We start from the raw sequence: 15,736 nt of genomic DNA, 5'->3' as shown, positions 1-15,736 counted from the left end.
ATAAAACTTACCAAAATATTTGTGATTTTTTAATAAGCAGTTTAAATCAACAAAATATTATATGAGCAGTGAGATATTTGCAGTTCATGGTGAACACAGAGGGTGCTATTCAACTATGTCATACTCACAAGCAGATCCATGGAAATCAATGAAAAATGCAAGTTCGTGGTTTTCAATGTGTCTACACTGGATAGGACTTAGTTGGATATCATCCAGTATTTCCAGTTTCTTTTAAGCAGAGTACAATCAACAACTGATAATGATAGTGACCATTCGAAACATTGTTCTTACTACCTTGATATTTCAGAAATGCAGAAATTCAAGAGCAAGGCAACTGTTATTGAAATGATATAGTGGGATTTAGAAACAATTTAATTCTCCAGAGCAAATACCCTGAAGTGAACCCAATCAAGTCTGTTTGTACTCTTCTTTTTTGTTCTAACAGAGAAATAAATAGCACAAGGTTTTGCATTTTGTTTTGTGAAATAATTTGTCACTGCTTTACCTTTTTGTACATTTCTTTTGTCATTTATGGAAAGGTGGCTGCAGTTGTTGTTCCCCCCTCATCTTATGTATTGTGAACCTGGCATGTACTAATAAAAATCTAATTTCCCCAACCCCAGATGTGACATATAAAGCACCACTGAAGAACAAAATGAATACACAGAGAAGTAGATGTTTGGTAGATAAAGATAAACAAAATGAAACACCCCACCACAATCATCCTAGAAGCTCTAGCTGAGTTTTCCTGTTGACACACAAGAAAAGTCTGAAGGCCCATCCAGTGAAGCATCTTAGTCTCACAGTGGCCAAACAGATACCTCTGAGAAGCCCATAAGCAGTACCTGAATGCAGCAGCACTCTCCCCACCTGCAGACCCCAGCAACTAGTATTCAGAGGCATGCTGTCTCCAGCTGTGGAGGAATAATATAGCCATCATGGCAGGTAACCACCAATAGCCTTATCCTCCATGAAAACTGTCTAATCCTCTTTTAAAGTTATCCAACTTCTGGCCTCCATTTCATAAGCCCTCATCATACTGCCTCCGATACTGGAGGTAGTAACCAGCCTTTTAATAATTTACCTCAACATAAGAGCATCCTTGCTGGATCATAACAAAGACCCATCTAGTCCAGCATTCTGCTTCCCCAGTTAGCCAACCAGGTGCTGCAACAAAAGCCTACAGGCAGGACATGAAGAGAAGAGCCCTGTCCCATTGTTGATCCCAGAAATTGTTCCTCAAAATGGTGCCTTTCATAGATTCTATGATAGGAAGCCATTGCTAAATGTATGCTCCATGAGTTGCTTTAATCCTCTATTAAACCCACCCAAGCTAGTGGCCATCACTACATCTACTGACAACAAGCTCCATAAGCAAATGATGCACTATGGGGTGGGGGGGCACCTTTATACAGCAGGCTAATTTCTCTGTTCTCCATCCAAACAAGCATGAGGACACTTCAGGCCAGGCAAAATCACTCAAGGGAGTTATGAAGCAGGGCTAGTGAGTAGTGTGTGGTCTGAGAAGAGAATGTGGGACCAGAGGCCATGAGGCCAGATAGGGAGATCTGGAGGGTCACATTTGGCCTGAGGTTCCCCATCCTTGCTCTAAGCTGCCTTCTGAAGTTTCCCTAAGCACTGCAAAACACTTTGGGTACTAAGCAAGACAGTGAGGAATGTGTTCTTGGGTGAGTTATGAGGGCCAGATAGAGAGGCCTGGAGGGCTACATATCTGGCCTCCAAGCCTGAGCTTCCCCATCCCTGCCCTAGCATAATCTGTCTCATGATGACACGCATGAGGATATGACATCAGTACGGCCTCCAATGCTGCTCAGAGTCCTATGGAGTATTAGATTACATAAGCTCACCTAGCCAGTGATACTCCTTTAAGTTTATTTTGCAGACGGCACACCTCATCCAGAAGATGTATGTTTGCAATCTGCTCTTTTTCCAACTCCATCTCATTCTCTGACAGCAGTTCCTTCAGCTTTTGAATTTTTTTTTCATTCTGTTGCTCCAAGTCATGAGATGTGAGATCCTTGATGCGGATTTGAGGCTCCTCTTGCAGATGCTCATCAGAGAAAGTTCGCAACTCTGGCCTACTGGCATCTATTATGGGAAGAAAATGATGGTGCGTGGGCAGCTCCGCATCATTCTGAGTTGTACTTAAAATATCACCAGAAGGGAGTTGCTTGGCAGGCTCAAAGTGGATCATCAGCATCCTGTACTTTGCCAGTTCAGACTTCAGAATCTTAATTATTTGTCTCAATTCTTCAATGTCATCAGTGGCTTCATAGTCAAATGCATCTATGCTTGTAATTCTTAAGCTGAGTGAAAGCAGGCTCCTAGAATCTGAGTATGTGGTAGTTGCATCAACATCTTCCTTCTCTGAGAAAGCAAACTCTTGATTTAGCTCTTTCATAGCAAGCTTTGACTCAGGTGTGGAAGTTTCTGTTTCTGGAAATAAAATAATGTGTTTTACTTAAAGGTTAGAGGTTATGATTCCCTTATTTTTGCAACCAATGAGGTTTCTGGGTCTGCCACTGCTCAGCATTATCTGCATGAATGGGAAATTTATGGCCCTCCAAATGTTGTGGGACTCAGTTCCCATCAGCCCCAGCCAGCATGGCCATTTGTTAGGGATCATAGGAATTGCAGTCCAGAAGGCCACGGGTTCCCCATTCCTACTATTACGAAAAGCTTATGGGAGGGGTGGAGAACTGGTGGTCCTTCAGTTATTGTTGGAGTCCAACTCTCATAGCCATCTGCATCTAATACTCTAATACTGACAGCTCCATTTACACAAGTGGCCTCTGCTTTGTCCAGTCACTTGTCTATTCCAAAACTCAATTCATAAACTTTCTCCTCTATGTAAACTATAAACAATTTGACTGAAAAGATCTGAGTGCACAATCTATTATGAACAACCTGATTGCTGACAGTCCAAAAACCTGCTCTAAGTCATCCCTTTGAAGTACTACCTTGCTGGATACAGTCCAACAGTGTTTCCAAGAGTAGATATGGCAGGAATGTGATAGTCAACTCCATTTGCATGGCCCCAGCACAAAGTACTCAGAAATGTTTTTCCTTTGGTTATAGAGGTTCCATTTAAGTATCCCAATGAATACCAGATTAGACCTAAACATCAATCATTTCTCTAATCTAAGTGACACTGGAAAGCAATTCAGTTAGGTTAAAATGTCCAAGCTATCTGAATCCTACTCCTTAAGCAAACAACCCCAGACCAATTCTGTTGTGGTTTGCTAGTAACCAAGCAACATTCTTCATGTCCCATAACTGTTCTTCCAGTTTCCATTCATTATCATTTAACGATGGGGAAAATTCCTGGTGGAACATGAACTTTGGGGAACTTTCTAGTGTTGACAAAAGAGTATATTGGTACTTCCACAGCAGAGTCACACGACTGATAAACTATTTATAATCTGCACTAATTCCTTTATATTTTGAGGGAATCAAAGGGTAAGAATCAAAGGGAGAGGGTTTAGAAACCTCAGGAATGCAAAAAATAAAAATAAAAAATCAGAATCCATTAATATTTTTTTTTTAATCACAAGCCAAGATCAGACCAATTCTGTGGCACTGAGTACATAGAGAGTTGTGCACACATTTCATTCATTTTATTAAAACCCATACTCATAAATCCCGGGGACTCTTCCACACTTAAAAGACTGTGGCTGCTATTCCCAGGGGCTGCTATTGTGGGATAATTAAGCAAACAATATTTTAAAGTTACAGACTGTGGTAAAAAGGAGCAATTAACTTTAGCAAACAAGCTGTTAGCTGGAATTTATTTGGACAATTAACAAAAATGACCAGCTTGTTTTGCAAGAAAGGTTTGTTCTCCCAATCCCGGCAAAATCACTTGTGTATCCATCTCATACCTTGGCTGCTGCTTGGATCCTTGGCAGTTTCGCCTTTGCTTTCACCACTGACCAAGGTGACATCCACTTCAGAGCCATTTACTCTGATCAATGACTCAGCTGGAGAAAACATGGAAATGAAGAGAAAAGTGGTAAGAGAAAAGGGACACATTTAAAGAATGAAACATCTCAGCAATTTAGAAGTTCAAACTGATCTTCACAGGTGCAGGAGAGAAATGTAACCTTCCAAAGCCTCTCTGTCTGGCACTCAGAAATCTCCCCACACAGACCCCTCACTAGTCCAGCTTTGCATCATGACTGTTTTTGCCTGGCCTTGGACTGTGAGAATGCCTTTTGCTTGCAGGTATAGGAGTATGGAGAGTGGTGTGTGAATGTGTGTTAAACTAGCCTACTGTGCAAAGGTAAAACTTGCATTTGTTTCTCCTCCCCCTTGTGCTCCTGCTGTGCCCACCACTGGAAGGGTGGTTCTTGCATGCTATGGAAACAGTGGTCACAGTCATTCAGAGCAAGCAAGGGAATGTAGCCCTTGAGATGAAAAAGAATCCCTACCTCTGATCTAAAGTACACATTCGCAGTGTTTCATCCTATCTGAATGCATACCTCCTGCATGTCATGTTCCCATTCCTTAAGATCAGCTGCTGGGGTGCTCCTAGGTTAGGTGGGTGATGAACAGGAATTTTTTGATGCTGGCATTTCACCTATAAAACAGTGTCTCTGAAAATACTTCTTCAGTAAGGATTCTTATTTTTATGGACACCAAGTTTAAAGGGGTTTTATTTTCCCAAGAATTTAATGACTTATTGTTTTTGTAGCAGCTGTTATCTTATTGTACAGATCTCTTTTTGCATGTTTGATGGTTCAAGAGTTCTTTTGGATGTTATTACCAATCATTTTCATTGTCTGTAAGCCGCCTTGCAGGCTTGGAAGCTGAAAAGAATGTAAGCCTTTTGAGTAAGTAAATAAAGCCACATGGTGTTGGTTCCTAGCTTTTGCTGATCTTCTACCCTACTGGTACTACGGATACAGGAAGAGAGGCAAAACAGTCTAAGAGCAGACAATTGTCCCATGTTCTTCATCTTATTTTTCTTCATCATCTCCTCACATTTTCTGTTGAGTGTTGGCATGTCCTAACAGTAGATGCCCAATCAATATATTATCAAGCATCTAGTGCCTAAAAAGCACCAAGAAAAAAAGTGAGAAATTATTCTCACAGGCATTCTCATCAGCCAAATTAACTTGACTGTGGGCCCTAGTTTTCCCCGTCATGCTTCTGTGTGATCTAAATTGACATGATGGAATGGCCTTGCAGGTCTGGTCAATCCTCAACTCCCCTCCTATATGCCACCATTATGTTTTATGGAAGAAAAGCAAGATCAGGAGTAACCTAGTGGGGATAAGTAGTCCAAAGGAAGAGGTGAGGCAATTCACAGCCCGATGATGATAACAAAAGGCAAGTGCCATATGAACCAAAACCAATCTGTAACTGTCTGCTGGTGAGCTCAGCAAGCTGCAGATTCATTATTGCAGAAGAGAATGTCAAACATAAATGGCTAGGTCCCAGTAGAGTTGAGGAACCTGTGGCCCTCCACCCATTGTTGGACTCCAGCTGATGAAGGGAACTGGAATCAAACAATATATGGAGTGTGCAATGTTGGCTACCCCAGGGTGAAATGTAAATAATTACAACAATCCAAGTATTTCTGCAGAATCCTCCTGGCTCTCCTCTACCACTTTTAACCCTCAGCTCCTACCACCACTCCTTGCTTCAAAGTTAAGGAGAGGGCATTCTAATCAAATTTGGCAGCATTACACCTGTTTTAACCCTTTAGCTGCATGTTGAGCTGCTCACTGATTGAAGTTCTTAGATCCATCTGTGCAATTTAACCTTCAGTATCACAAAGAGATGGTAGGTGCAAGGCAGAAATGGGTTTGGGGGCAGGTAAACTACTGCCTATCGTTGGCCTGGTAGCAAAAATCCAAGTAATCCTTATTGGGATTGAACTATAAATGGAATTAAAGGGACAGCAAAGTGGTGGTGGTAGTGGATGGGAGGGAGGGGAAATGATGCCAATCCTTCAGTGGCATGAGGGATCCCTGCAGTAAACCACTGGCATGGGGAGAGGGGACAGCAACTGTCTTCCAATGTAATCCAGAGTACATCTTTGCAAGGCACAGCTCCATTTATTCTAGCCGAGTGAGACATTAAATTCTATTCCTCATCCACAATGTTAAAATGATCTACTTTATCTGTCTCCAAGCGAACAAGTGTCTTCATAAAAAAAAAAAATTACTGTTCTGCAACCATCTTATTTATTATACTTATTCTCTTATGTACCACTTGATCCACAAGGAAAGTACATTCGGGAACCTAGGGTAATGTGCATAATAAATAAGATGTGGGCATTAACATTTTCTCTTCAATGAACAGACACACACACACACACACCACACATTCATGAAATAGTAAGGGAAGTAAGAGAGAACGGAGAATGGGTGTTTCATTCTTAACCCCTATGTCATTCTCCCTAATCTAAATGCTCCCAAACCTGACCCACAGAAAAACAGACAGGGAAGCATGGACATCCATGGAAAGGCTCTGTAGCCTCATGGTACAGTATCCTCATGTTCAATTCCAGGCATAACCAGTAGCAGCTGATGGAAAATACCCTTCTATGCCCAAGGGCCTGAAAAGGCAGAGTAGACCAGTGTTTCTAAAGCAGGGGCCTTATGGGCCCCTGGAGCCCCGCCAGGAAATTCCAAGTAGGGCCCAGGTTACAAAATGTGAAAATGGGAGGCCACAGCACGAGGCTAGGGGGCCACAGAGGGAAGTGAGAAGTGATGGGGGGATCTTTTTTTTTTTAATAAAAAAAAAATCCTGATTGGTTGGCTATCTGCTTGGCTAATTCCAAGTGGGTAAGGGGTGGCCCACGAGGGCCTAGAGTTCCTTTTTGTCATGTGTGTTTTCTTGGAGCAGTCCTGGTTTGTTTCTGGTGGGAGAAGGCAATCGCTGAGGTTCCTATTTTTACCAGTAGAGCCCGTGATCCAGAACCCCCAGGTCAAGTAAGCGCTGCGGTGGGGTGGTAATGGCCAGAGCTGCTTGTTGCTGCCGCCAGTGCTGGGCCTGGTGGCAGAGCTGGCCTGACTCTGTTAGGCGCAGAGTGCAATCCACCCCAGCACCTAGTGGATCAGGGCCTTTGGATGTTGCTGAAGGGCGCATGGCTCATCAGCATCGTCAGCCCAGCTCTGCAAGGCACAGGGAGAAATCCACCCCAGTGCCTGCCTGAGCGGGTCATCTAGTGCTGCTGACTTGCATTTAGTAAATAACTGTCTACTCAAAAGAAAGCCACACTGAGTTCAGTGGGCCTTATTGTGACAGAAAAGTTTGTTTTCTGAGCAGGTTGAGTCATCAAGTGTTTTTTTGCCCCTGCCAGCAAACAATTAACTAACAACCGTGCCTGACTGGCCAGAGTTCCAGGAGAGGCAATTGGAGTGGAGGCAGGAGTGTGTGAGGGGGATTCTGTCAGGAGGCTGAGGAAAGCAGAGAACTCCCAGGAGATGCTCTCAGGTTCTGAACTGCAGAAAAGACACAGTCCCACACGGTGCCTACAGGAAAAAGGGTCCCCAGAGGGGATACTCTGACAGGAAAGGGCAGTAGTGATTCCGAGGCCAGGGAGGATTTGGGGGTCTGTAAGGGAAACAGTCCAGTTAAAATCCTAAGTTGCTGAAGTGTGTGTGGAGAAGTCTGATCTATGGAAGATGTGTAAAAGAAGGTAAACTTAAGCCTGAACAGCATATAGCAGGGGTAGGCAACCTAAGGCCCATGGGCCACAAGTGGCCCACGGGGGTCATTTAACCAGCCCATGAGCCACCGCCGAACCCAGCTGCCTGCTCAGTGAGTCCCCGCACACTGCGCTAAACTGGAGCAGTGTGGCGCAGGGGACTCGCTTCTGCGGCACCAGAAATTGCATCTGTGGAAATTGCGGGGGCACACGCTCACATGCAATTCAGCCCATAGAAGGATCTCCACTGGAGTGAACTGACCCAGGTGAAGTAAACCTTGCTGACCCCTGGCATACAGCCTATAACCTGAAACAGTATACGTTTCAGTATACGTAAAGCAAAGCACTATGCTGTGAATAACCTCACTGTTCGTTACATTTCTGTGGAAGAAGAACAAAAACTCCTTGTTTACATCTGTTATAATAAAGTTTGTTTGCAACCTGTTTTCCCAAAAGAAAAACCCACTGTCGCTTGTGATTCATTCTCCATTGGGGGAATTCACCTGAAGGAAAGGGAAACTGAGGGCTGGCGCACTGGTGCCAGGGAGAGAGAGGGCCGTTGTGTTGTCACATCTTACTCCCAGATAAGGGGGAGGGGGGGCTATAGTGTTTTATTTAGGAAGCTAGGGCTCCTCTGGATGACAAGCTTTTGCACCAGGTTAATGAGGAACACTTGCTTTTTAAAATTCTCCCACATATACAGAACTCCTTGTGCATCTTTTAGATTGTATCTGTAGTGTCAAACAACTGGGGTCAAATAAGTGTTGTTTACTTTTTATAATACATGGAAGATGGATCTTCCTTGGTAGGTTGTGGACTCTCCTTCCTTGGAGGTTTCTAAGCAGAGGTTGGATGGTCATCTATCATGGATGCTTTAGCTGAATTTCCTACATTGCAGGGGGTTGCACAAGAAACATGACCCTTGGGGTCCATTCCAGCTCCATGATTCTATGTTTTTCTGCTTCAACAATATTTCATTATCTTGCTATCATTTTATGTAACTATATTTTGCATGAATTATAACAATTATAAATAAAACATGTTCTATTTAAGCAGGATATTTTTGGGGGGCAGCCTTTTGAGAGGGGAGTCAGAACCTCAGATTTCTATTGATTTTTACTTATTGGGGGGGGGGGGCTATAATACCCAGCAACTGGTATTCAAAGGCATGCTACCTCCAACAGTGGAGGGAGAGCATAGCCATTGTGACTAGTGGCCCTTGATAATCTTGTTCTCCATGGCTAGTGCTACAAAATGTGTCCTGCACCACACAGACTAGGGACAGCCATCCTCTCCCCCCGCCCCCCTTTCTTCCTGATAAAATAGAAGAAAGCCGAGCTGACCAGTCCCAGGGGGGCCAACTTGTAACATGTAAAATATACAATTTTGATGAGTTGAGGAAGGTGGGTAAAACTGAATGGTGCACACAGCATTTAAACTTGCAGCTTATTGATTGCTGAAGCAATGCTAACCCTGGATATTGCTGTGGAATTCAAATTGGACACAACCACAACAGGAACGAAATGCCACCTGCATGCTTTCTGTATTATTTTCAACTGTACTTGCTTGCTTACCTCCTAGTAATATCCCTTCCTGAGCAGATCTCTCACTCACAACTTCATTTGGCTGCAATTCATCATTAAGTGGCTGCATAATTCGTTTCTTCAGATCTTCATCCAAGGTAAAGATGCGATGCTGAAGTTGCATGTCTGGCTTCCAGATGGGGTCCTTTAAGGAGATGCTTTCTAATGACTTGGATAATTTCAGTAAAACAGGCAAACAGGATTTCTTGAATGGCTGGCAAGGATCACTCTAAATAACACATAGAAAAATGTGAGTAAGTTGAGAAGGGAAGATCAGTATAAGCAAACAATGGTCACTAAAATCCAGCCTTGAATATTTTGCAAACGAACCTTAACTGAAAGGGGGTAGCATTTTACCAAGGGGTGGGGGGTGCAACACACACACTCCTAAAAAACACCCTAATCCTAGTTACAATGTACAATTCAAGAGTAGGTGACCTGTGAACCAGGACACGGACACACACACAATTCAGATTTATGTTGTGAACCACCCTAAGATTACCAATATTAAATAATAATATTAGATATTATTGTTTAATAAATAATAATTAATAATAAAGATAAGAAGCACTGCCTTCCTCTGACTTAGTCTGATGATATTATTATGTAGTCATACTGGATTGGCTACTTGGTGCCATGATGTTCAACAACAGTCCACATGGCTAGATTATGTAGCTAGCAAGAACAACCCTGCTAAGCGGGACAACAGGAATATCATGCAAAACATTGCAGGAAAAAAGTTAAAAGTGCTTCTTTTGAAGAAGAGCATGCTGCCTCCCCTTCATGTGAAAAGTGACATGAAATTCAGTTCAGCTTTGTGACAAAGCGTCAGTGAAATTAGTAATAACATGTAAGGGTGGATGAGAAAACTCAAAGCATGCTAAAGGAAGAAAAGAGTTTCTCTGGTTGTTATATTTTTTTGTTATTGGGTACTATTGTTTTCTTGTTTTTGTTTTAATTACTTATTTGTGTTTTTATCTTGTATTTTTATCTTATGAACCATCCTGAGATCTTTTGATGAAGAACGGTATGTAAACAAACAAACAAACAAACAAACAAACAAAAAGACCATTATCATTGTTGTATCAAGGTTTAAATAGAAAGGCTTGACAAATTAGATATCTATAAAGGAATAATTCAAACTCACTTTATCCTTCCAGGAACCTTATGAGTTTACATTAAAAAAAGAAAGAAAAGGGAGTGCCCCTTCACACAACGCATCATTAGCTTATGAAATTCATTGTCACCAAATGTTATGTTTCAATATTACTTATTTTTTAATTAAATATATTCATGGAATATAGTCTATCAACAACTTAATAACCAAACTGGTAAAGAACTGAAGCTCTGTACCCTGAAGTAAAATAATGGAGGCTGCAACAAGAATTCCAAGACTGGGTCAAACTAAGATTCATCCAGTATAACATTCTGTTCCCACCAGCGGCCAGAGAAATGTCATATGCATGTGGGAAAGCCAAATACAAAGGCTCTATATGCTCTCTTGGGAGCTTCCTAGGACATCCTCATGGAGTCATCGAGCTGAAAGTGACCTGCAAGGTTATTTTCTAGTCCAATACACTGCTCAAAGCAGGATCTGCAATGTAGGATGCAAATGTAGTACCAGATGTCTGACAAAGATTAGCCAGCCTCTGTTTAAATACATTTGGCAAAGGAGAGTACACCACCTCCTAAGACTTCCTCTGCCAAACAGCTCTAACCATGAAGAAGTTTCTCCAAATATTTAGCCAAAACCCACTGCCCCTACTATGTCCACCCACTGGTCCACCTGCCACCTAACCCTAACAGTTTAAAACTTTCTTGAGTAGTCAGTCTTTTTAACAATGATTTTGTACTGTTTGTTTCATGTCTTCTTCCATACGTATTGCTGTACACCACACCAAAAATTTTGAGATGGCAGAATTTTATAAATACTTTTAATAATTTTAAAAAGTAACTAAGGTGCACCACAAGGTGTTTAATGCAAAAGCCTTTTAAGAGAACTCAGATGCAGATGCTGCAGCTTAAGAAAAAGGAGCTCAGTAGCAAACATGCAAACCGTGAGTTCAGGTGCCAGATGTAACACTGCTTTTAAAAACTGACTGATGTATACAATATGCATAAGCATCTTAAGTATCTTTTGACATCCTAGTCCAGGGGTCGGTAACCTGTGGCCCATGGGCCACAAGCAGCCCACGGGGGTCGTTTAAATGACCCATGAGCCGCCTCCGAACCGAGCCGCCCGCTCGGCGAGTCCTGGTGCGCTGTGCTAAACCGGCACAGTGTGGAGCAGGGACTCGCTTTCACAGTGCCAGAAATCGCATCTAAGCAGACGCGATCTGGCCCACAGAGTGATCTCCATGGGAGTGAACCGGCCCAGGCGAGGTAAACCTTGCCGACCCCTGCCCCAGTCTTCAGGTAATTCCACCTCCCAAAACAACACAACCCTATTGGTTGTGGAGAGAACTCTTTCACACTCTAAAAAGGAGCTTTAGCACCTTAAAACAAACTCACTTTGTTCATTTTCCTTGTATGCCGAAGGATCTCTTGCTGTTCACTCTTCACAGAGGCTCTCTCCCGCCAAGGTTCTTCATTTAATCTTGAAGATGCTGCTTTGTATTCAGAGCTTGCTATTTGGCCTTCATGTTTCAGTCCCACGATGTTACCTTCAACAGTCCCTGTTTGAGTAGCTACAGTTTTCACTTTAGCTTTTGATGATCCAATATCCACATTAATCTGTACCATTGTTTTGGGATCAAGCCCTTCTTCCTCAGTCAAAGTAGATTTGGATTCAACTTGCAGCTTCAGGAATTTATTTGCTTGCCTTTGCTGCTCAAGTTCAGTTCTTAGCTGAATAATCAGTTGCTTAAGATCTTTCTCATCTTTATTCTCTAGATGGCCACTTGAGCTGTCTTGCTCGCTTGTGTTCAGATGATCTAACAGGTTATTTGCAATTTGTATTTGTTCTTCTCTAGTTTTACGGGGGGGGGGGGGAGAGAGAATAGTAACGATAAGAAAACAATATTATCTTCTATGATTTACATTATAAAATCATTAAAAAGAATTCACACATATTTCATAATCTCACTTTGTGTCAGATATATACCACCTGCAGACTATTGTAATTAAGTTGTATATAGGTAAAGGTAAAGGTACCCCTGCCCGTACGGGCCAGTCTTGACAGACTCTGGGGTTGTGCGCCCATCTCACTTAAGAGGCCAGGGGCCAGCGCTGTCCGGAGACACTTCCGGGTCACGTGGCCAGCGTGACATCGCTGCTCTGGCGAGCCAGAGCCGCACACGGAAACGCCGTTTACCTTCCCGCTGGTAAGCGGTCCCTATTTATCTACTTGCACCCGGAGGTGCTTTCGAACTGCTAGGTTGGCAAGCGCTGGGACCGAGCAGCGGGAGCGCACCCTGCCGCAGGGATTCGAACCGCCAACCTTTCGATCGGCAAGTCCTAGGCGCTGAGGCTTTAACCCACAGCGCCACCTGCGTCCCTAAGTTGTATATAAATTGATGAAATAAGTAAAATAAATTGTTGAAAGAAAGAAATCTCGGATACGTGACTTGGAGAAATCCAGGATGAGTTACAAAGAAATACCTTCTCAAAACACTACTGCTACTCAGAAGTTGAGCAGGACTGAGAAAGAGGGTTTGGCAGTAGAAGTCTCAGGTATAAAATAATCCTAAAGTTACAGTTCTAGCGGCCAAATCAGACACGGCATTACTTGCATTAATGTCATTAATGATCACTTTTGGTTACGTAACTAGTAATAGGAAAGCCTATTCAACCTCCCTTGAGATCATGGATGGTGGAGAGGTGGAATTTAACTCTCTCTGACTCTGCCATGGTTTCAACTTCTCAGAAGCTACTATTTCAGTTTCAAGGAAAGTGCCCAATCGCACCAAAGGAGGGTTCCCTTATAATGCACACACCTGCTTTTAATAGATTTTTTATTTATTTCCAGGTCCATGATGGGGGAGAAAGGGTTGAACTCCCTGCTTCCTCCCCCCAGTCCCAAGACTGTAGAGTCTGAAAGTTTAAGCCAGGGACTGCCAAACTTTTGGGGCCCATAGCCATATTCACTGTAAACCAGAGGAATAAACTACACCAAGTACACGCCACAACCTATTCCATAGGCTACAGCAGAATGCTTGTTTAAAGACTAGTGTAAATTATGGGGTAGGATCAGGGAGGGGACCCTGCAAGCACCAGGGAAGAAAATCTGTAAGTGCTGCCTGTGGGTGCCATACTGACAACCTCTGGAATCCCCACACAGTTAAGCTGTCTTCTATTTTAATACCACAAATCAGTCTGAAAACATGTTGGAAGCATACTCCATCAGAAGCAATAGCCAACTTAGTAAATTTCCAGTCATAGCTCTTTATACTGCTAAAGGCTTATGGATGTCAGCTTGGAAAGCAATTTCACAATCCAATGGAAACTAAATAGAAGGACATTACACTCCAAAATAAATCCTGTCATTAATTTCAAGCATGTCAATAAAGAGTTGTTTTGTGCCATTTGAAATACAAGCCAGGACTGAAAACAAGAGGCATTTAGAAGGCTGGCAGTTGAAAGAAAGAATGCCGAGTGTGTCTTTAATGCCATTCGTGAGAAGGAAGTTACCCAGCACTATTGCCTTGGCACCAATCAGGCTGAGAGAATTTACAGGAAAACATTAGAATGAATGGTGTATCAGAGTCCTAAAAATGCTGGAAGGGAAATGCTCCATAGCAAATTTTTATGTAAGGTTGAGAAAGGTGGCAATGTTCTAGATTCGTATCTGAAGATCTCTCATCTGCCATTCTACATTGCTTTGGTGACTAATATTAACTTATGCTCTTCAGCTGATGAAGGATGAACAGCAATTAGTATCATTCATTTCAGAAGGAATCTGGCTGCTGAGCATTAGTGACCCCTGACTTCAAACGAAGTAGTAGCTCTCTCTGAATTTCCCTAATCACATTCATATAATGCAGCAATCACTGCCATAAATGCAGTGTGGATCAATGAGGGTCCTATCTAGGGCTAAACCAGTACCATTTATTTGTTGTAACTATTTGTACTCTGCCTTTCAGAATATAAATAAGGCAGCTTATAAATCAAAATACATTAATGAGATCACTTTCAGCAATATTCAAACATAAATCATAAAGATTGTTTTCATCAGACAGGTGGTCACGGGAAGCAAGTTTTGAGGTCTTCTTTGCCTATACCCCTCTTTCCTGGAATCCTTCCTATTATTTGCAGGCAGCAAGAATGGGAGTGGGCATTTTGTAACTTTGGGGCAGGAGCATGATTTAACTACTCACAGCTCTCAATTTTCAGAGCTTTGCAACTCCCAACCATTTGGACAATCTTCTTCTATTTGCCTGGAAGGAACTGTGAGGTCTTTGCTCTGTCATTTTGTATAGTTTATCTGATTCCCTGTATGTTGCCATCTTGCCATGAAGGAAAATGCATCTTGTAACTGATGTCTCTGACTGTGCTTTACATCTCCTAATTACTTAATTGCATGATGGACTAAAACGACTCTGAAGGAGGCTTGCCAATCTCCCAGGTAAATTAGAGAGCTCCGTTATCTAAATTCACTTTTAACACAATTGCTTTCCTCTCTTTTGCAATAGAACAACTGTTAAAAGTGTCGTGTCTAAGCCACCCGCTTACCTAGATCCAAGCAGTGCCACTCCATTTTCATTTAAAAGAGACATGAGCAAACCACTCTCTCGAGCTTCGCCTTTTTTCCCTGTTGTGCTTCTGCCAAAGCATTTGCCATCAGCCAGCTCACGTTCAAACTCAGGCTTATTTAGATTCAAACTCTGTATATCCGAATAATCCGAAGGAGTTGCCTGCGAAAAAGAAAAATGCACTTACTTCTTTTCTTAAAAATAATAACTAGAGACAGGTATGTCAATGTTCTATTACATTGGGGGCTGTGATCTTTACATAATAAGACTTTATCTTCTTGGAGGGGATTAATCTACATTAGAAAAGACAGTCTCAGTAAAATTATTCCACATACCACTCATTAGTATCAACACTAATGAACACCAGTTTGATATTGGTTTCTTCAGGGTGGAAGAAAAAGAAATAAAGAGCTGTCATAGGGGAACTAACAAGGTTTCCTTGAAAGTATCTCTCATGAGAAAGTGAAGGTTCCAATACTTTTTAGAAAAGCTATCCCTCAATTAAAGTAATCTTAGGTTGATTAATCCTCCATGTTTTAGTCAATGAATAAACTAATTCTGCATAAATTTGAATATGACCAAATAATAATCGATCTAGCATTTTAAAAAATACTTTGTTTTCTTATGTAATATGCAGGTCGCATCTTAGAAGAGGCATCTCCCAATTTTCCCACATAGGATGGAATACTTCATTTAATTTTATATGTGACTGTAATTAAAATAGTTGTTTATTACAGTTGCTACTGATGTTGCTATGACTACCATTACCACCGCTATTATTA

At 42.1% G+C, this 15,736-nt stretch overlaps 1 protein-coding gene and 1 long non-coding RNA gene across 4 annotated transcripts in view; one reads left to right on the top strand and one right to left on the bottom strand.

Annotated features, from left to right (window-relative positions):
• The window catches only part of LOC307207990, a 216,713-nt gene that overhangs the window by 90,253 nt on the left and 110,724 nt on the right, over positions 1–15,736 (top strand). The window lies entirely within an intron of this gene.
• CDK5RAP2 (CDK5 regulatory subunit associated protein 2) overlaps positions 1–15,736 on the bottom strand; it is a 130,581-nt gene that overhangs the window by 37,033 nt on the left and 77,812 nt on the right. For 2 of the 3 annotated variants that reach the window (XM_079961895.1, XM_079961893.1), the window contains exons 20-24: positions 14,935–15,120; positions 11,776–12,232; positions 9,256–9,493; positions 3,903–4,001; positions 1,869–2,457 (exon numbers count right to left, since the gene is read on the bottom strand). In XM_079961895.1, coding sequence (XP_079818021.1) covers positions 1,869–2,457; positions 3,903–4,001; positions 9,256–9,493; positions 11,776–12,232; positions 14,935–15,120 — 1,569 coding nt within the window. The remainder of the gene's footprint in view (positions 1–1,868; positions 2,458–3,902; positions 4,002–9,255; positions 9,494–11,775; positions 12,233–14,934; positions 15,121–15,736) is intronic. The other variant, XM_079961894.1, reaches the window with a different exon arrangement.

Source organism: Podarcis cretensis (assembly GCF_951804945.1).
Source record: "Podarcis cretensis genome assembly, chromosome: Z".
Taxonomy (NCBI): Eukaryota; Metazoa; Chordata; class Lepidosauria; order Squamata; family Lacertidae; genus Podarcis; species Podarcis cretensis.
The sequence above is the reverse complement of the archived record's forward strand: the minus strand, read 5'-3'. Positions and strand labels throughout refer to the sequence as shown.